The sequence below is a fragment of the Felis catus genome, chromosome A2 (genome assembly GCF_018350175.1).
Source record: "Felis catus isolate Fca126 chromosome A2, F.catus_Fca126_mat1.0, whole genome shotgun sequence".
Taxonomy (NCBI): Eukaryota; Metazoa; Chordata; class Mammalia; order Carnivora; family Felidae; genus Felis; species Felis catus.
In genome coordinates, this window is record NC_058369.1 from 139,528,185 (window position 1) to 139,548,752 (window position 20,568).

At 39.5% G+C, this 20,568-nt stretch overlaps 1 protein-coding gene across 5 annotated transcripts in view; it reads left to right on the forward strand.

Annotated features, from left to right (window-relative positions):
* The window catches only part of PTPRZ1 (protein tyrosine phosphatase receptor type Z1), a 186,839-nt gene extending 167,378 nt beyond the window's left edge, over positions 1 to 19,461 (forward strand). For all 5 annotated transcript variants that reach the window (XM_023250521.2, XM_023250522.2, XM_023250523.2 and 2 more), the window contains 10 exons: positions 298 to 461; positions 2,335 to 2,470; positions 3,935 to 4,081; positions 11,409 to 11,502; positions 11,784 to 11,857; positions 13,702 to 13,830; positions 14,620 to 14,766; positions 16,049 to 16,191; positions 16,945 to 17,080; positions 18,496 to 19,461. In XM_023250521.2, the coding sequence (XP_023106289.2) occupies positions 298 to 461; positions 2,335 to 2,470; positions 3,935 to 4,081; positions 11,409 to 11,502; positions 11,784 to 11,857; positions 13,702 to 13,830; positions 14,620 to 14,766; positions 16,049 to 16,191; positions 16,945 to 17,080; positions 18,496 to 18,636 (1,311 nt within the window). In that variant the 3' untranslated portion in view covers positions 18,637 to 19,461. The remainder of the gene's footprint in view (positions 1 to 297; positions 462 to 2,334; positions 2,471 to 3,934; positions 4,082 to 11,408; positions 11,503 to 11,783; positions 11,858 to 13,701; positions 13,831 to 14,619; positions 14,767 to 16,048; positions 16,192 to 16,944; positions 17,081 to 18,495) is intronic.
* The last annotated feature ends 1,107 nt before the right edge of the window (positions 19,462 to 20,568 follow it).

Here is a 20,568-nt window from a genome sequence, read left to right on the forward strand (position 1 = left end):
GGTGTAGAGATTATTTTTTAAAAGTCTTGAAAAAAAATGTCTTGGAAAAAAACACAAACCTTGACAGGAACATCTGGTGTGGCTGGTGTTTGACCAAACTACTGACTACCATAACCTAGCCAAGTTAACACATAAAATTAACCATCACGAATGCCGATGTATTATTATTTTTCTTTTGCCTCTTTATATACCACCAAAATCAAGTTGATAGTTAAGGACCCATGTGTGTGCATGTGTGTGTTTCTCTGCGTGCACATTCGTGTGTGTTCCTGTTACAAGCTGTCTGAACTCTTCCAGGGCTCCCAGAAAGGAAGACCCAATGGGCGTGTGGTGACACAGTACCACTACACGCAGTGGCCTGACATGGGAGTGCCAGAGTACTCGCTGCCAGTGCTGGCCTTTGTGAGAAAGGCGTCCCACGCCAAGCGCCACGCGGTGGGGCCTGTTGTTGTCCACTGCAGGTGAGCCTCAGGGGTGCATTTCTAAACCCACAGAATGGCTTCTGCTGACAGAAAGGGAAGCCGTGGAACAAAGGTTTTGCCGAATTGGAACGCTTTCACGAAGTAAGGGGAATGAAACTACGTGCCCGTTTTCAAAAGTATTGATCACGGGGGAGTGAGTGCACCAGACTCAGATTCTGATTGCTAAATATTTCAAAGCACCAGGTATTTTTATGATGTTTATTATTCTATTTGATTGTTGAATTGGACTTTTAACTTATTAAATGTGTGAGGCAGGAGGAACAGCGTTTTGTCATTAAACGTTTATTACAACATAATGTCATGGGATAAGAGTGCTTAAGACTTGGGGCGCCTGGGTGGCTCAGTCAGTTAAGCATCTGACTTTGGCTCAGGTCATGATCTCACGGTTCGTGAGTTCGAGCCCTGCATGGGGCTCACTGTTGTCAGTGCAGAGCCTGCTTCGGATCTTGTGTCTCCCATCTCTCTGCCCCTCCCCCACTCATCTTCTCCCCCCCTCCAAAAAGAAATAAACTTGAAAAAAAAGTGCTTGAGACATAACCACTGTTCTTAGGAGTTAGCAGTCTATTGTAGAGTTATTATGTCAGGTTTATATTAGAGAAACCAAAGCTCATAGAGGGCGAAGAATTTGGCAAAATACTTTTATGTTGCTATTAAATCATTTCGGATCAAAATTCTTTTTCTCATTTTCCCAATTTCTATCTATTATATCATAGCAAGGGATTATCAACCCATCGTTACCCAATTACTTTATTTCCAAGACTACGTTGATGAATAGGAAGAATGGTATTTTGAAGAAAGAGAAAAAAATATGTCGGAGATTTGAATCTAATATTTTTCAGTTAAAATAAAATTAACAGTTAACATTTACTGAGTGCTGAATCTGTGCCAAACTTTATGACCACACAAATCAAATTGATTTCTGTCTACGGTGTTTTTCTCAAAGCAGTGTCTGTGCTCTTACCGAAGCAAGTGTTTTCCTTTGATATACAGCTTATCTGACACATTCTAATTACCTATCTCAGGACTTACCCTCAGACAAAGTTTGAGAGACTTATCTTGAGTTTTTTCATCTGTTAGCCTGATGATAAGCTGAGAGAAACAGGAAAATGCAAGAAAAAGAGCTCTGAAGGTCAGGGATTGTTTCTTAGCAAATGGAGAAGGACCAGGGTATTGTACAGAGCAGGTGCTAATTTTCCACTCTAGTTCTTTCTACTTGTCGCAGCGTTTGAAAAGAATCCCTGCCTATGAATTCTGTCCCTCCTGTAGAGGCTTTGAAGAAGTCCATAGATAATGGCCCTTTAGAAATGACTGAAGTTATGCTTAGGTCCTCACGATCTCGCTGAAATGGTATTTTCAGCAGAAAGCCTTATCAAATTCTTTTTCTGATTAATATGAAAACCTTTACAAACATGTCTACCTGGCAATACAGACCCCAAGACCTTTTATTTTCAGGGTTGGGTGAAGCTGATGCTTTCAGTTTTCTCAGATTAAATGTCTAGTTGCTATGCTCTGATACATAATGTTTTCATTGTATAATATATAAATGAGGAATAAATATAATTATTGAAAATTAAAAAAATCTCTAAGTAAATAAATAAATAATCTCCAACAGAAATAGGTTATTTTACAGTTCGACCTACGGCCAAAAATAAAAAGTAAACTACTTGTTCTTTGAAGCATCATGCTTAACAACTAAACTGTTTACCCTTTTGGATTGCTGAACTGTTTATTATGTGGCTCAGTGGCTTGGGGAAGAAAATTATTTTAATTTGCAAGACAGCCAGGAGTGACCTATCTTCAAATTATGTTTCGCGCTTGACATTGAAATGGTTCTTTTTTGTGCTCTCTTCAGTGCTGGAGTTGGAAGAACAGGCACATACATTGTGCTAGACAGTATGTTGCAGCAAATTCAACAGGAAGGAACTGTCAACATATTCGGCTTCTTAAAACACATTCGTTCACAAAGAAATTATTTGGTGCAAACCGAGGTATGAGAAAAAAGGATACTTTCTGTTCTTGTTGCTCTCCCCCTCCCCCACCAAAAGGGATACTTTGATTTATCTAAGGGTTGGAAATGTCCCTAAAATGCTAAAGTTGGATGGACCTGACCTTGTTTTTCCAGGTTGATGAGTCTCATAGGGCTCCCATATTAAAGTGCTACCAACTGGCTGGCTTAAAAAATAGAACCTTAATGCCTCATAGTTCTGGGGGATGAAAGCCCAGAGTCAAGGTGTTCGCAGGGCCATGCTTCCTCCAGAACTTCTAGGGGAGGATCTTCCCTTGTCTGAGTTTCTGGTAGCCCGTGTGTTGCTTGGATGAAGCAGCCTTACTTCGATATCTACCTCCATCTTCACGTGGCTGGCTTTTCTGTCTCTGTGTCCAAACTTCCTTTTCTTGGAAGAACAACAGTCACTACCTCATCTTCACTAATTACATCTACGATGACCTTATTTACAAATACAGTCACCTTCTGAGGTACTGGGGGGTCAGGGCTTCGACATATCTTTTTGGGAGACACAATTCAAGCCATAACACCAGATAATGGCATTGTATGTCATAGGTGGACCAGGTACATTTTGTCTGTTTTGTGACCAAATAGGGAATATCTTTGGAATGACGCTGATGGCGGAGAAGATTAAAAAAAAAAAAAAAGAAAGAAAAGAAGCGGATCAGGCAGTGCCCATCCCTGCTAGCAAACACCTCAAGTTTTTCCTGCATAGAGTGAATAAATGCATGCATTGTCGTAATTTTTTTATTTTCATATTTTAAAAGTATGAATTCTGCTCAAATGATAGCCTTTTTTAAGTCCATATAGTTTATCATAGATAGTTTACATGACACAGGACAAAGTCTGCATATCTGTATCTTTTCCCCTGTTTCGAAATAAACATGAATTGAAATTGGAAACTATGGATGGCAGCTCGAGAGCAATCAAAGGCAAATTGCCCTGTGGGCAAAAATCAAACTAAACCAAACTTCAGTCCATGAAGGAAATGACACACTAGTCAGATTAGACCAAGAAAGAGTCGCATACGGGAAACAGAAGACAAAACCGTACATGAAATTGTGCTAAGTTACATATGACTGCTGAAAGGAGAATGGGAACGGACAGCAGAAGAAGACCCAGGAGGAGTATAAACGTCAGGAAAGTCCTCATGCAAAATATGGAGGGTCACAGGTTTGAAGGAAGGGCAGAGAGAGCATTGCTTTGCCTCCTTCCCACAAATGTCAGTACGTCAGAAGTAACAGGAGGGACGAGAAGAGTCGTGTTCTCTCTTGACTGCCTCCTCTCCTACGTCTGATTTCCCGCAGGACGAGTAAGCAATCTTTTGTGGGTCCATTCCCACCATTGTGTAAAACTTTTTTTGTCTGTCAGGGAAAAAAATTATTTTTGTATTTAGGTACATAAAGAAAACCTGAAGTAATGTTGCTCATTGTCACTGTTTTGCCAGGAACAGTATGTTTTCATTCATGATGCTTTGGTTGAGGCCATACTTAGTAAAGAGACTGAGGTGCCAGACAGCCACATTCATGCCTATGTCAATGCGCTCCTCATTCCTGGACCAACAGGCAAAACGAAGCTAGAGAAACAATTCAAGGTGAGTCCTCTTAGACGTTACCACGCAATTCAGTGTCCCTGCATCTTTTTGTCTGAGTTGACAAGGCCATGTGGACGGGTTCAGAGCACGGTTGGCACAGTGGCTGTGTATTATTCTTTAGAGTGGGCGGCAAAGCCACGTGGTAAGTTTCAAGGAGAATCTTAATTTTGAGAGCAAGAAGAAAAGTTCTCAGGAACTCTAGATTAACGTTTACAAGTGTAAACTTGGTCCAAGAAGGAGGGCACAGAGCATAACAGAAGGGACAGGCAGACCTCATCATACAAACTTCGTAAGTGCTCTTTTTCTTTTGAAAGAACCAGACCACTTAACAAGGAGTGCTCCGGCTCAGGCTGTTCATGCTATTCTTTGGAAAAATCTGTCTCACTTGAAGCCCCTGGACTAGAGAAGAGGCCACACCAGAACAATAGCTCTTCAACCCCAGTTCCTCCCACCCACCTTGTCATGAAGCAGTGAGCTAGAGCAGGGAGTATGTTTTGTTCAATATCATACCTTCTACAATCCTAGTTCTCTGACTTCCAGAAATCAGCCAGCAAAGAATTCAGAAAACAGTTGTTACTGGACCTTCTAGCTGTTTAAGGGGGATTTGCACAGTTTTGACTTTCCCACAGGATGGAGGCTGGTCATTTGCTCCACCTTATTCCTATACTAACCTCTTACTTCCCAGGATTCCTAGAGAAACAGGGCCAATTTCTGAAGGAGGAATATCTAGGAAGAATTTGAGACCCTGGAAAAACCTAGTAGAGTTGACAAATCTTGAGATTGCAGAGTGTTGTTTTTCCTCTTCTCCCCCACACTACAGTTTAAAAGATGTTAGTCGCTAGGACTTCCTTCTGATTTTCTGTTGTCTCAGTCAGCACCATTTGTACATTTGGAGAAGAGAAAGATTGGGGTGAATGCTGCGCTTTGAACCTGCCATCAGGAAGACATAAGTGTTTTTATGCGGCAAAGCTCATCTGAGCGAAAACAGAACACGTTAGAGAAAGAAAAAGTATGCAATTTGCCTTCTACAAATGAATAATAAAGGAGTATAAAACATCAGCATTAAGTTGTTAGGATAGCTTTATTCTAAATTAAAAAATATATAAGTATTACCCATTTTCAACATAATTTTCATTGAAGTATGACTTACCCCTACACAACTGCATAAAAGAATTGATACGGCTTACACTGGATCACCCAGGATCAAAATAGAAATATCAATTATGAAGCCAGAATCTTATTTAATGGGGAGACATTTGATTCTGTTTCCTGTTAACACACTACCGGGGAGATAAAAAAGTATGTGTGTTTATGTGTGTGTGTGTGTGCACTGTTCTATAAGACATTAGTCATTCAAGTTTATCTGTAGAAACAATTCCTTGAGATAAATTATATGGCATTTATTTGTGACTATCTGCAGAAAAGGAAAACACTAACTGAAAAAGATATCTGCACTCTTAGGATCATTGCAGCATTATTTACAGTAGCTAAGATATGGAAACAAGTTAAGCGTCCATTGATGGATGAATAGATGGGAAAATGTAGTATATATATTCAATGGAATATTGTTCATCCATAAAACAGAATGGCAAATCTTGCCATTTGCAACAACATGGATAGACCTTAAGGGCATTATGGCAAGTGAAGTAAGCCAGAAATAACTCAGTGAAATAAGTCAGACAAAGAAAGACAAATACCATATGGTATCACTTACATGAAGAAATAAAAAAAAAAATCACAGATACAGAGAATAGATTGATGATTGCCAGAGGCAGAGGGTAGGGGGTGGGCAAAATGGGTGAAGAAGATCAAAATGTACTAACTTCAAGTTATAAAATAAATAAGGCATAGAGATATAATCTACAACATGGTGACTATAGTTAATAATACTGTACTGCATATTTGAAAGTTGCTAAGAGAGTAGATATTAAAAGTTCTCGTCATTAGAAAAAAAATTCATAACTATGTATGGTGAGGGATGTTACCTCCACTTACTGTGGTGATTATTTTGCAATGTATACAGGTATCAAATCATTAAGACATATACCTGAAATTAATATAATGTTGTATGTCAGTCATACCTCATTTTAAAAAGAAAACAAATATTTATCAAACACCTGCCACATACCAGGCCTTTTGTGTTTGATACAAACATGAATTTTTTCAAAAAATCACACCCAGGTCCTGCCCTTGTGACACTTGCTCCTGCTCTTGATCTAGTGAGATATACAGGCAAGAAAACAGTTACAAAACAGGGGGAAAGTGCCATCACACAGGTGAAACGGGTGCTGTAGGATGCAACTCTTTAGGGAAGAATTGCACAGGATATAGTGAAGGGTTGCATACAGGACTCGGTGAGTTATTGGACATTGCAGTGAGGAGAGAAAAAGACAAGCATTAACTACCCGCATTCTAACTTGAGCACTGGGAGGATGAGATATTGTTCACTGAGACTGAAAAGCGCATGTTTGTTGGGTGTGGTGGGGAAGGGATGGTGAGATTTGTTCGGAGCCAACCTAATTTTAGGAACTCAGGAGGTGTAGTGTAAACAGGCATAGCGGGCAGTTGAATACTCAGTGGGAAGCACAAAGGAGAGGTCCGGCTTAGCGAAAGGATTTGGGAACAATCAGCATAGAGATGGTTACGTGAAGCCTTAGAATTGGACAAGACAGCCAAGAAAGCTTGGGAAGGGGTTTTTAAGAAAAATTATAACTAACCAATGAATGGACAGCCCGCAAAAGAAAGGGAAGAAGTAGACATTGGAGTGTAGGAGAAAATTGGTCACAGTGGGGATATAATACACTCTGAAGGAAATAACATTTCGAGGAGGAAATGGACAAAGGTCGGCAAATGCCATTGACAAATCAGTTGTGATGAGGACAGAGCATGCCATTGGACTGAGCCATAAAAGCTACTTCAGGGAAGGATAGCACTGAAGCCAGACTCTAGGAAGGTAAGGAGACATTGTGTGTGAGGAATTAAAGACCATATTTAGATAACTCTAAAGATTTTTGACTCTGAAGAGAATGATAATGATAGCTAGAAGGAAACTTGAAGTTAGAAAGTAAGAATTTTTTTTGGTTAATTTTTTTGTTTTGTTTTGTTTTTTATGTTTTAATGAGAGGCATCTGAATTTGTTTAAAAACTAATGAAAAGTGAGGTGCCTGGCCGGCTCCGTTGGTAGAGCATGTGACTCTTGATCTTGGGTTGTGAGTTCGAGCCCCACATTGGGAATAGAGTTGACTTAAAAAAATAAATAGGGGCTCCTGGATGGCTCAGTCGGTTGGGCGTCTGACTCTTGTTTTCGGCGCAGGTCACGATCTCCCAGTGAGTGTCAGCCCAGCATCAGGCTCTGCACTGACAGCAAGGAGCCTGCTTGGGATTCTCTCTCCCTCTCTTTCTGTCCCTCTCCCACTTGTACATGTTCTCCCTCTCTCCCTCTCTCTTTCTCTCTCTCTTTCTCTCTCTCTCAAAAATAAACATTTAAAAAATAGTTTATTTAAAAGACACTAATGAAAAGAGATGTATGGTGGGAGTGGTGGGGAGAGGGAGGAGAGAACAGACTTTTAGAGGGAGAGGAAATCCTGAGAAGAGGCAAAGAGGAATTAGGGGCCAAATGCAGGGACACCTAAGTGGGTGTGTATAGCAGTAAGTGTGTGGGCTCCAAGGCTGCAGACTGAAGGGATACTCTGGCTTCTATTCCTTCTGTGACACAGGAGGTGAGTGTGGTGTGTGTGTGTGTGTGTGTGTGTGTGTGTGTGCGCGCGCGTGGGCATGGGGTGTGTGCGCGTGGGCACAGGGTGTGTGTGTGTGTGCGCGTGCGTGCGTGGGCATGGGGTGTGTGTGTGTGTGTGTGTGTGTGTGTTTGTACACACATTCTAGGATAAAGACGTTAAATATCCAATGGAGGGGGAAGAGTTAATTCAAAGAATCTATACAGTACTAACCATATTCTCAGAATCTAAAACATGAAAATTGGAAGTTGAAATGAAAACTTGGCCCTAAAAATATCCCAATATTTGAACAATAAAAATTCTCTTTTACATAATTGATAATAATATGAAAGAGGAAATTATAAAATCTTTAGAATTAAAGGTCAACAGAAGGACTCCATAGCACAGCTTGTAGGAAACAACTGAAGTTGTATCTAGAAAGAAATTTATAATCTTAAATATATTCATTTGAGAATAAATAAAAATAAAAACAAATGAAATAGGCATATCATGTTAAAATTAGAAGAAAAGCATGGTACACCCAAAGAGGGAGACAGAAATATTTTCAGAAAGTTAAAGCTTTCTTAAATAGATGGTTAAAGTGATTAAATAGAAACAGATGGAACAAAACCAAATGCAGGTTCTATCAAAGACTAATAAGACAAATAAACCTGTGGCCAGATTGGTAAGAAAAGGAGAGGCTTTGCACTAATAAATGTTAAGGTGAAAAATAGGGATATATTTATAAATATTTTAGAACTGTTTTTCTAAACTTAAAAAGCATACTGTGAACATATTTGTGACAGTACATTTGAAATCCTACATGAAAGAAAATATTTTTAAATATTTATTAATTTTTGAGAGAGAGAGAGAGCACATAAGCGGGGGGGGGGAGGGCAGAGAGAGAGGGAGACAGAGAGAGTTCTATGCAGTCAGCACAGAGCCTGACACAAGGCTCAGACTTAAGAACCATGAGACCATGACCTGAGCCAAAATCAAGAGTTGGATGCTAAATGACTAAGCCACCCAGATGCCCCGAAAGAAATATTTTTTAAGAAAAAGTAAGCAAAATACACTCACAGAGAAATGCAAAATCCAACTAGACCAAGAACCATTAAATAAATTGTATCAGTTGCCAGAAATTTCACCTCCAAAATAAAATCAGAACTAGAAGAATTACCAAACTTCTAAGGAACAGAAAATTCCAAACTCTGTGATAAAATATCTAGGTAGAAAGCAAACCCAACTATTTTACTGTTTTAGCAAGTGTAACTTTGCTACCAAAACTGTATAAGGAGAGTACAAGTAAAGAAATATACAGACCAGGGGCGCCTGGGTGGCGCAGTCGGTTAAGCGTCCGACTTCAGCCAGGTCACGATCTCGCGGTCCGTGAGTTCGAGCCCCGCGTCAGGCTCTGGGCTGATGGCTCAGAGCCTGGAGCCTGTTTCCGATTCTGTGTCTCCCTCTCTCTCTGCCCCTCCCCCGTTCATGCTCTGTCTCTCTCTGTCCCAAAAATAAATAAAATGTTAAAAAAATATATATACAGACCAGTTTCACTTATGAACTTAAACACTGAAATCCTGTTTAAAATAGCAGCAACTCAAATCCAGCGGTGTAGTTTTTAAAAAAATATTGTGACCAATTAGGATTCACAGAGTTTGTTCTAGTGATGATTTAACAGTAGAAAATATGAACAGATATAGTTATGAGAATTGTATGGCCCTCTCAAAAGATGTAGAAAAGGCAGTAAATAAAATTCAGTACTATTCATAACAAAAACTATCAGTAAATTAAAACTAGAGGGAAGCTTTCTTCATCTTAGGCTACATTATAAATGTCATATACAAAATTTTAACTTGGAAATTTTCATAGTAGGTTTAAGAAAAAACAAGAAATGCCAACTGTTGACACTGTTAGTCAACACTGTACTGGAAATCGAGTCAAACAAAAAAAAGTGTTTAGAAATAGGAAAGAATCTGTAGATGATACACTAGTCTATATAGAAAATCAAGAGAAACAAAATAAGATATCTCTTATTAGAACTAAACTCTTATTACAGTTCAACAAGTATATATAAAAATCAATAGCGTCGTAACTCATTAGCTGTGAATTGTTAGAAGAGATATTAGAAGAAAAAGGGAGTTCAACAATAAACAGAAACAAAAACTCCAGGGTCTCAAAAATAAACTTAACAAAAGGTACAATGAATGCGTAGAGAAAAAATTATAAAACTGAATTGAAGAGCCTAGAATTAGACCCAACAAATATAGATACAATTTTCATGAATGGAAATATTCTGAAGATGTCGATTCTCCGAAATTAAGTATAAAAATCAGTGTGGTACCAATCAAATTCCCAGCAGGATTTTCATGGTAAATTAAGAACTGAACTTAAAATTAACATTTGGAGAAGAACAAAGACATCCAAAGCACTACTAAAAATAAAGAACAAAATAGAAATGTGTTGGACAGTATATAGAAGACTTATACAGGTATGATAATTAACGCTGAAAAACAGACAAATCAGCTAGAGGAACCATGTCTTTGTGGAAATGGTTATATGATAGATATGACAAATCAGTGAGGGGAGGACAGACTAACCAATAAGTGATATTGGGACAATTTCCATGTGGAAACAAGTAAAACTGGGTTCTTAACACACCTTAAACACTAAAATTATTCAAGATGGATTAGGTACTTAAAGGTGAAAGCAAGGTTCTATAACTATTACAAGAAAATGTTAGCAATGTATATTTTGAAGGCATCAGTGTAGAAAAGGACTTCTTAAAAACATAATTGGCAGAAATCTTAAAGAAAAAATTAATTGGCTATAAATGTCTGTGTGATTAAAGACAACAAAGACATTAGCAAATTTTTAAACAGATTATAGACTTAAATTCAAGACATCAAGCCCCCTAAAAATTAATAAATGACAGTGAAGTATAAATATAAAAAGGCAATCATCAAAAAAGAAATTTAAATGGCTAATGAATGCTAAAATTCACAATCACACAGTAATCAAGGAAATGCAAATCAAAAGCATGGTTTATCACTTCTATCAGACTGTCAAAAAATAACGCTGATGACTCCTAATTCCATGTGTATGCATTAAGTAATATACAAGAGAGAGTCATTGCTACAAAGTTTAGAAAAGCAAAATATTAGAAATAATCCTAACATTCACTAGTTGGGGGAATAGATAAATAACAAATAGATTATTCATGTAATGCAGTACTAAAAAAATGAATGAAATCCAACCATATACATAAATGTGTACACACACACATACACATATCATGCAATTTACCCCAACTGCACCGTGAAATGTAAGTGGAGGACATAGTGTATGCTTATGAGGGAAACCCTAGGGAAGATCCTCCCAGTGCTGAATGTCAAACTAAGGGGCATTCTCTGCTTCTTCCAGCTTCCCTGGTGTAGAACACAGATGTGCCAGGGAGTTAGGTCAAGGAATTTTTGGAAAACAAGTCAGATATATGTATATTCAGTATCTTGATTTCTTGGTTGGGTCGTGTGTGTGTATGTATGTGTGTATGTTTGAGTACTTGGATGACTTAAATGAAATAATCTATATTTTTCTTTGACTCCCTTTCTCAGCTCCTGAGTCAATCGAATATACAACAGAGTGACTATTCTACAGCCCTAAAGCACTGTAACAGGGAAAAGAACAGAACATCTTCCATCATCCCTGGTAGGTTATGTTGAATCATAAAAAAAAAATGATAGTATTTGTACATCTTGGAATGAATGAATTCACTCAGTATTTTTCTAATTATGCCTGATAATTTACTTGTTAAAAAGGACTCTTAAATCCTGAAGTCCATCTAAAAAATGCGAAATACATAGAAAAACTAGCTTACAGATCAAAGTCACTCAACTTGGGACATGCAGCTGTGTTTTACAATGTGGGGGTGGAGGGAAGGGTATGGAGCTGTGAGCATGGTGGTTCATGATGAGTGTTTTGTGTTCCAGTGGAGAGATCAAGGGTTGGCATTTCATCTCTGAGTGGGGAAGGCACAGACTACATCAATGCCTCCTATATCATGGTAAGTCGAGAAGTCACTGGAGAATCTACCTACCAGTTTGTGCTTCCAGAACCAAAACCAAAACGGGCTTCCTGAAGCAGTGGCTGTGGCACCGCTGGTGGGTAGATCTAATCGAATGACTGCAGACCACAACCCCCAAGCAGCAAAGAGAATAACAGCATCCCTTGATGTTTTGATGTGTGCTGGGACTGGAGATCCCTCAAGCTCGACAAATTAGTAAATTAATGCAGGAACCAAACTTACCATTCAGGACTTATGAGAAGATACACAATATACACTGGGCCAACTAAGAGGCTCCATTGCATTTACCCTGAACAGACCCAGAACATTCCAGATTCTGGAAAGCCCATCTCACTGACTTTACTACTCCAGGTTTGCAACACAGTGTTCACCCTGTGGACCGGGCTCATTTACTGACCCGGATTTCTAAAGACATAATCTTCTCCTTCTGTGTTTAGCTCTTCTGTGAGAAAGGGGAGAGTGTTTTGGGGTAGCCATTGCGTGGCCCTCGTTTCCATTTCAGGTCTGTCAATCATAGAGCTTGGCTTCACATGAAAAGGTGGTAATTCCCATGCCAAAATCACTGTTTCATTTATCCAGCAAAGAAAATATTGCAAGATATCCATGCAGGAAACAGGGAGATGTGTTGTGGTAGCATTTAATACATGCTGCACTTCCCATGAGCCTGTGGGGAATAGGAACAGGATCTGAGAGACCCCAGAGCAGAGGAGGATAAACGAGCCATGATTTTAATAAGCAACACCATGGAAATCGTGACCAATCCAGAGGACCCAGCTTCTGGGTTTCTGCAGCAAAATCTGCAAGGTGCCTCTCTGATTCCTCCCTGGTAGAGGAAGCCAGGGTGTCTGCACACCAAGGGTGTTCTGTTGTCAGTGGGTGCGAATTTAGCACTTTGCCATTGGGACTTACAGAAAGTGAGAAATGTAAAATCTCCTCCGAATGTCCATTCTATCCAGTGTAAGAGACATGGTCCACATGCCATTTTGGGAAGTCTGCTCCTAGAGATGATAGCTGTGTAGACTTGGGCACAACACTTTTTGGATTTTAATGTTTTTTTAAAGTTTATTTATTTATTTTGAGAGAGAGAGAGAGAGAGAGAGAGAGAGAGAATGAGAGAGAAAGAGAGAGAATGAGAGGGGGAGGGGCAGAGAATGAGGGAGAAAGAGAATCCCAAGCAGTCTCTGCACTGCCAGCACAGTGCCCAAAAGGGGGCTCGATCCCACAGACTGTGGGATCATGACCTGAGCCTAAATCAAGAGTCAGACACTTAATCAACTGAGCCACCCAGGTGCCCCACAACACTTAATTTCTTAAGCCTCAGTTTAACCACCTACAAAATGGGGATCACAGTTCCTATCGCATAGTACTTCCGTGAGACGTGAGAGACTTAAGGGGAAGAAGAGGCTACTCCTGGGGCCCCTGGGTGGCTCAATTGGTTAAGCATCCAACTTCAGCTTGGGTCATGATCTCACAGTTTGTGAGCTCTAGCCCCACTTCAGGTGAGCTCGAACCCCACTCCAGCCTCTGCACTCTCTCTCCCTCTCTCTCCCTCACTCACGCTCTCTCTCTCTCATAAATAAATAAATAAATAAATAAATAAATAAATAAATAAATGTTTTAAAAAAGGAAGAAAATGCTACTCCCGTGCCTGGTGTATGGAAAGTGCCCTCTAAACAGCAACTAAAATAATCACCTTGTGATTTACAGATGCAATCTAAAAGCCAAAAGACTGCCTTGACTTAAGGCCCATTAACTTATAAATGTACTTGGAGCGTTTAAAGTCATATGCCAGGGCTCTTTGTATCTTCTGTTTGCTTTTGTAGGGTTACTATCAGAGCAATGAATTCATCATCACCCAGCATCCTCTTCTTCATACCATCAAGGATTTCTGGCGGATGATATGGGACCATAATGCCCAGCTGGTAGTTATGCTTCCTGATGGTCAAAACATGGTAAGTCTCCCCCATCACGTCACTTTTGGTACTTGCCTTACAGGGGAAATAGCAAGTCATGTCAGCCGGAAGTCCAAGCAAACAAACAATTTTTTTTCAACTAATAAACTAATATCACTCGTTGGCTACTGGTCTGCTATTGTCTACTATTGGGCCTGGTTCGGTGATGCCACCTCCCAGGTCTGAGATTGCTGAACGACAGTTTTAAATAAAAATAAGTTAAAATTCATTTAAATTTAAGTATTCTGTGATACTGCTTATGAAAAATTAGAACTGCAATCATGAATGAAGTCAGTCCCTATGCTTCTATTTACATTTTTTAAAATAAAACTTGTTAGGATATTTGGAGAGTCCTTCAGTTTAAGGAGATCTATATAAAACCCAAAATAAAGGCCTGTTTTATTTAGATTTTGCACATATATGTAACTTGGAGATTTATTTCTTATCTGTAAAGGTAGACTGGCCATTCCAAATGACACTGGAAATTGCTGAGCTCTTAAAATCACTTGAATCTTTTCTACTCAGTTATCATTTATAGAAGCAACAACTTACCATTGTTACTGATGAGCTAAGAGCAAAACAACAAAGCAATAGTTTGGTTTCTTAAGTGTGATACTTTATTCTGCACACCAAACTTGTTTAAGGCTCAACATTTTAAGAGTAAATTTTGAGATTCAAAGAAAACTTTGAGTTGAATTTTCTATGTCAACCAGTTAACTTCATTTCACAGTCTGACTTAGTAAACATTTGACTAAAATCTAGACTCTTCCTTGGTATTTAATCCTCCAGGCAGAAGATGAATTTGTTTACTGGCCGAATAAAGATGAGCCTATAAACTGTGAGAGTTTTAAGGTCACTCTTATGGCTGAAGAACACAAATGTCTGTCTAATGAAGAAAAACTTATAATTCAGGATTTTATTCTAGAAGCTACACAGGTATGGACATAATTGAAATGACAAACTTTTCATCTTAAGTACATGCTTTGTTAAATATATGCTGGTTTAAGGATCTTCCCTAGAAATAAAACAAAGGAACCTAATTTCTTACAAATTAGGACAGATTGCCCAAATAATCAATTTTACCTTACTTGTCACTTTCATTTTTAAAATCCTATAGAATCATTAAACACCAATTGCCACTAAACTACACCGTCCCCACTCAGAGAATCAAAGATTTCTCTCTTCACTCGAGTAGTTCTGATAGACCTTAAATTGAAAATAAATTCAGTAAAAAAATAATTTCATTAATCCGAATTCTCCTGTTTTAAGGTAAGTTTTTACCTTGAATTCTTCTAAGTAAAATAGGAAAAATATTATCTACCAAAATGAGCTTACTGCTGTCTACCAAGAGATGAAGTGTTACAAGTGAAGAAGTGCTTTGAAAATTGTGCAGTACAATGAAGTAGGATTGTTTTACTAAATCTTGGTTATCTATAAGGTATCAATCTGAATTCTCTGCCAAGAATTATTTATGTAATTACAGTACAGAATTTACTGTACAACTACGGTAAAATGCTAAAAGATACTAATAATGAGCAAGGCACGTGAGAGACAGAGCACCTTCCCGATCAGAAAAAGGTTAAACCATGTTTTTGACGGTCTCAATGTTGCACTTCACTGTAGTCTAATTCTGGAACAGGTGAACCGTGTAAATTTCAGGTTCTGCTGCTTATTTTTAAATGTAGCATTTTATTGACTACACTTTGGGAAGCTGGAGGTTTAGGGATGTAAAGTCACACAGCCCAGTTGGCGACTTGCACAAGAACCAAGAGTGGGTCTGGAGCGGAACCTACGTCTCCACCCGCCCAGCCCTGCTTGCCAGCATTTCCCCATCGGGTCATGTAATTCCACTCAGTTATTCCCAAGTAATACTGGGATTTGAAGAAGTCTATGTTATTTTAAAACAAATTTTAGCACTGAAGATTTCTTTTTGTATTAAGTTTAGTGGCACAGACGCATCTTTGGTACATGGTTTCGAAGTTTGAATACCATAATAAACCTACAACTAAGACATTTTTAGAATGAAAAAGAGATTATATCTACAGTGAGAAATGAGGCATCACAGCAGTTTCTTCCCTCTGAGATGGAGGACGGGCTATAGTGCATGTGACTGGGTTTTATCACCTTCCTGTATTCCTGATTCCCCCAGTTATTCCACTCATAATGAACTGTCACCAATGGGACTCTTTTTAAAATACTGGTTTTTCTCTTCGTATAGGATGATTATGTACTTGAAGTGAGGCATTTTCAGTGCCCCAAATGGCCAAATCCAGACAGCCCTATTAGTAAAACGTTTGAACTTATAAGTGTTATCAAAGAGGAAGCTGCCAACAGGGATGGACCTGTGATTGTTCATGATGAGTAAGTTCCTCTCTTTAAACGGTTTCGTGCCTGAGCATTCTCTGGGTGGGCATAGGTTTCTTTTCTCTTTGTACTAACCTAATGCTTTGGACCAATTGTAGCGACTCAGCCAGGGTAGATGATCTGCTTCCTATAACCAAGGTTAACACAGAATTAGATTTTTTCGCTTCTCTTAGAGCTCATGTTGAAGGCAAAAAATAGGTATGTGATCACAAGAATTTGCTCTTGCATTGTGTGCTAAGAACACTTTGTGTGATGAGTCAGTGTTTTGGCACTTGAATTTTTACAGGTGCTCACCAGAGAGACATTTCTTAGTTATTGACACCCTAGATAGGATGAAAATCGATACAGTCTTTATTAATCAGAAATAGGAATCTATACAATACATCTCTAAAGGCTCCTGTTATGAACAAATAAAATATGTTGGAATAATATGTTATATATATGTTGTATATGATACATATATATGTGATAACTTGTCAGATAATTTTGATTGATTGCCAGCCCCTTCCAGAGTGTAAAAATAACAAATGAATAATCAAACATTAAATTTCTATAAAGTATCCCATTACGAATATCATACATACTTGCTAGTGTTTCAAATTAAACTGTAGTTCTCTGCACGATAAAGAGAGACATTTCATTAAAAATTTCCGTGTTCCCACTACAAAGTTGTTAAGGCCATGTGCTTTGTGAGTTCCAAATGTGAACGTTCCATGCATCTGAATGGAGTCTTTGTCCCTTTGCTTCAAGGCATGGAGGAGTGACCGCAGGAACTTTCTGTGCTCTGACAACCCTTATGCACCAACTAGAAAAGGAAAACTCCATGGATGTTTACCAGGTAGCCAAGATGATCAATTTGATGAGGCCAGGAGTCTTTGCTGACATTGTAAGTAATAGAACAGTGAACTAAACTTTCACCATTAGAGTACTGCTTACTTCCCAGAGGCTGCCAAAATCATTTTATCATGTATCAAAAGAGGCCACCTTGACTGATAACATTTCCATGTGGTGTTCAAGCTGGATTACAAGTTACTCAGTCCACAATCCATAGAACTGGAATAATAAACAATAAACATTCAAAGTTTATCTTCTGGAAAATTAAATGTATAAAATTTAAATTTCACATGTGTCTTTTTGCAAGATTTATTGTAATTCTGAAAAATACCCTCAAAAGCACCAACTAATCTGAGAACTCTCTATTTTTCCGTGTCTCTACTCTGAGACCGTAGCAGGGCCCATGCTCACCTTTGCTCAAAGCAAGGCGTGGGGCCAGTCAGGCTGCTAGAGTGTAAAGACTACTTAGTAAACAGTGGGTCTTGTAAAAAGGATTCTGTGTGAGCCCGAGCTGACAGTGCAGTCCTTTCTGGGACCTCTCCATAGAGAGAGAGACCCAGTGGATTTCATGACAAGTGGAAAAAGGAGAATGAGTGGCTTACAGGTGCCTTGTACCAAAGGATTACATACAAGTTGATAAATCGGTAACAGTAATCTGTCACATCATTTTCTGATTCCATGACATAGATAAACAAGAATGGAGTGCTGGGGCACCTAGGTGGCTCAGTTGGCTAAGCGTCCAACTCTTGATTTTGGCTCAGGTCACGAACATACAGTTTGTGAGTTCGAGCCCCATGTCAGACTCTGTGCTGACAGTGCGGAGCCTACTTGGAGCTCTCTCTCTCCCTTTCTCTCTGCCCCTCCCCCACTCGCTCTCTCTGTCTCTGTTTCTCTCTCTCTCTCCCCAAATAAATAAATAAACCTAAAAAATTAAAAAAAAAAAAAAAGAATGGAGTGCTTACCACTGGCAAAAGTATGTTGGCCAATTTTCTAGGTCAATTGAAATTGACCTAGGTCAATTGAATGTTAGCTACTTGAAAAGCTACTTTAAATTTCTTCAGAAAGAGGGGCGCCTGGGTGGCGCAGTCGGTTAAGCGTCCGACTTCAGCCAGGTCACGATCTCGCGGTCCGGGAGTTCGAGCCCCGCGTCGGGCTCTGGGCTGATGGCTCAGAGCCTGGAGCCTGTTTCCGATTCTGTGTCTCCCTCTCTCTCCGCCCCTCCCCCGTTCATGCTCTGTCTCTCTCTGTCCCAAAAAATAAATAAACGTTGAAAAAAATAATAAAAAAAAAATTTCTTCGAAAGAGATATGAATATAGATTGTGTACCTCCGCTGAGTTTAACAGAACATTTAACACAATGCCCTTCCGCGAACAGTGTCAACGCGTGACTGAAAATTTCCCTTCGTTTTACAAACGTGCATCTTCACGGAGCTTCCTGTTTACGATCTCCCCTTCTCTATTCTCCAGGAGCAGTATCAGTTTCTCTACAAAGCTGTCCTCAGTCTTGTGAGCACGAGGCAGGAAGAGAATCCATCCACCTCTCTGGACAGTAATGGCGCGGCACTGCCCGATGGAAATATAGCCGAGAGCTTGGAGTCGTTAGTGTAGCGCAGAAAGGGGCGAGGGGAATCCGTATTGAGCATTTTTTGCCTCTTCCTGAAGCTAGACAGGAAAATCACTTCAGTTCTTCTGTTATCTGTTCACTTTCCATCACCTGACAGTAATTTTCACGACATAGGATCCTGCTGCCAAATTTACATCATTAACAATGTGTGCCTTTTTGCAAAACTTCTTGTAATTCACTTATTGTGTCTAAACTAAAATGATTGGATTTTACAGTATTTCTAAGAATGGAATTGTGGGGTGTTTTTTTTTTCGTATTTTAACAGGAAATTTGAATTTATAGATATTAGGAATTCCCAACTACAGAAAACATGTTTGTTCTTAGTGTCAAATTTTTAGCCATATTTGTAGCAATCATCAGGTTTGCTAGAAATATAACTTTTAATATAGTAGATTGTAAATAAAACACTCCATTCCCTATGATATTCAATGTTTCACAACTGCAGTATTCACCTGAAATAGAAATAATCTGGTACTTACTGTAAATACTGCTCTAGTGTCTCCATGGACCAAATTTATATTTATAATTGTAGATTTTTATATTTTACTACTGAGTCAGTTTTCTAGTTCTGTGTAATGGTTTAGTTTAATGATATAATTCATTATCTGGTCTTACCCTACGAGTCTTCTGATATTCTTCCATGTCATCTCAGTAATTAACTCTGTTTTAGCATGTAACTTTAACTTTTATGGAAAATAGAAATACGTTTGTTTTGAAAGATGTTTTTATGAGAATAACACCTTACCCAACATCGTTTCATTGGTTTTTATCCAAGGCATTGCAAAAATAAATACAAATATTGCTATCAACGTGCGTTTGTTTGGGGAGTGCTGTGCCGGGGCACGTGTAGCAGAAACTTGTGGGCATGGGTCCACAATGATGATGGAAGTGAAGAAAGGTTGATGGGATGGAGCAGCATAGAGAGCTGTGAGTCCCAGTCTGTGCATCGAGACACATAGGGAACTCACAGAATTTAAAGTTTTGAGAACATAGCAACAGTACTCATACTGCACAACTACTGTTACTGACTTCCTGGACCTAACTACCGTGTACCAAGAAACGTCGGGGGACTTTGACTTAGAAACAAGCTGGGACTGGGGCACCTGGGTGGCTCAGTCGGTTAAGCGTCTGACTTCGGCTCAGGTCAGGATCTCGCAGTTTGTGAGTTCGAGCCCCGCGTCGGGCTCCGTGCTGACAGCTTGGAGCCTAGAGCCTGCTTCAAATTCTGTGTCTCCCTCCAGAGGCCCCTCTCCCACTTGCACGCTGTCTCTCTCTCTCAAAGATAAATAAACTTTAAAAATTAAATTTAAAAAGAATCAATCTGGGACTTAGAAGCAGGCAGATTTGCCAGTCGGGGACTGGTTTGGAAGCCAGGTGGATTGATAGACAAAGCTCAGGAGCTCTTAAACCCCGGGGTCCTATGTCAAGGCACATAGGATCCAAGAGCTGTGTGGAGCTGCAGTGCAGGAAAACAGAATCGGCCTGGGTGACGGGCCGTCCCCTGCCTCAGCCAGGAGTGTTTTGTAGCACTGCCTGATGAGGAGGGCACTAATCCCCAAGAATGCCCACATCAGGGGCCCGAGCGGGAGGCCAGGAAAAGTTTCATTTAAACCAGGGCTCTCAGAATATGGTTCCCAGACCAGCAGTATCAGCAAAACCCGGGAACTTGTTAGAAATGCCAGTCCTTGAATCCCATCCCAGACCTACCGTATCAGCAACTCTGAAATGAAGCTCTACAATCTAATCCAGGCTAGAGCTTGAGAACCGTTGCTCTGTCGCAACAATTCAGGGAGCCTCCAGTTTCCTTAAGCGCTGTCGGGAAATGTTTGCCAAACCCTTAAAATAGGACCAAAATTAGCTTTCCGCTTAAGGCAACACTCATGAGGAAACGTGAACTAGGAAAAAGGTCAACAGAT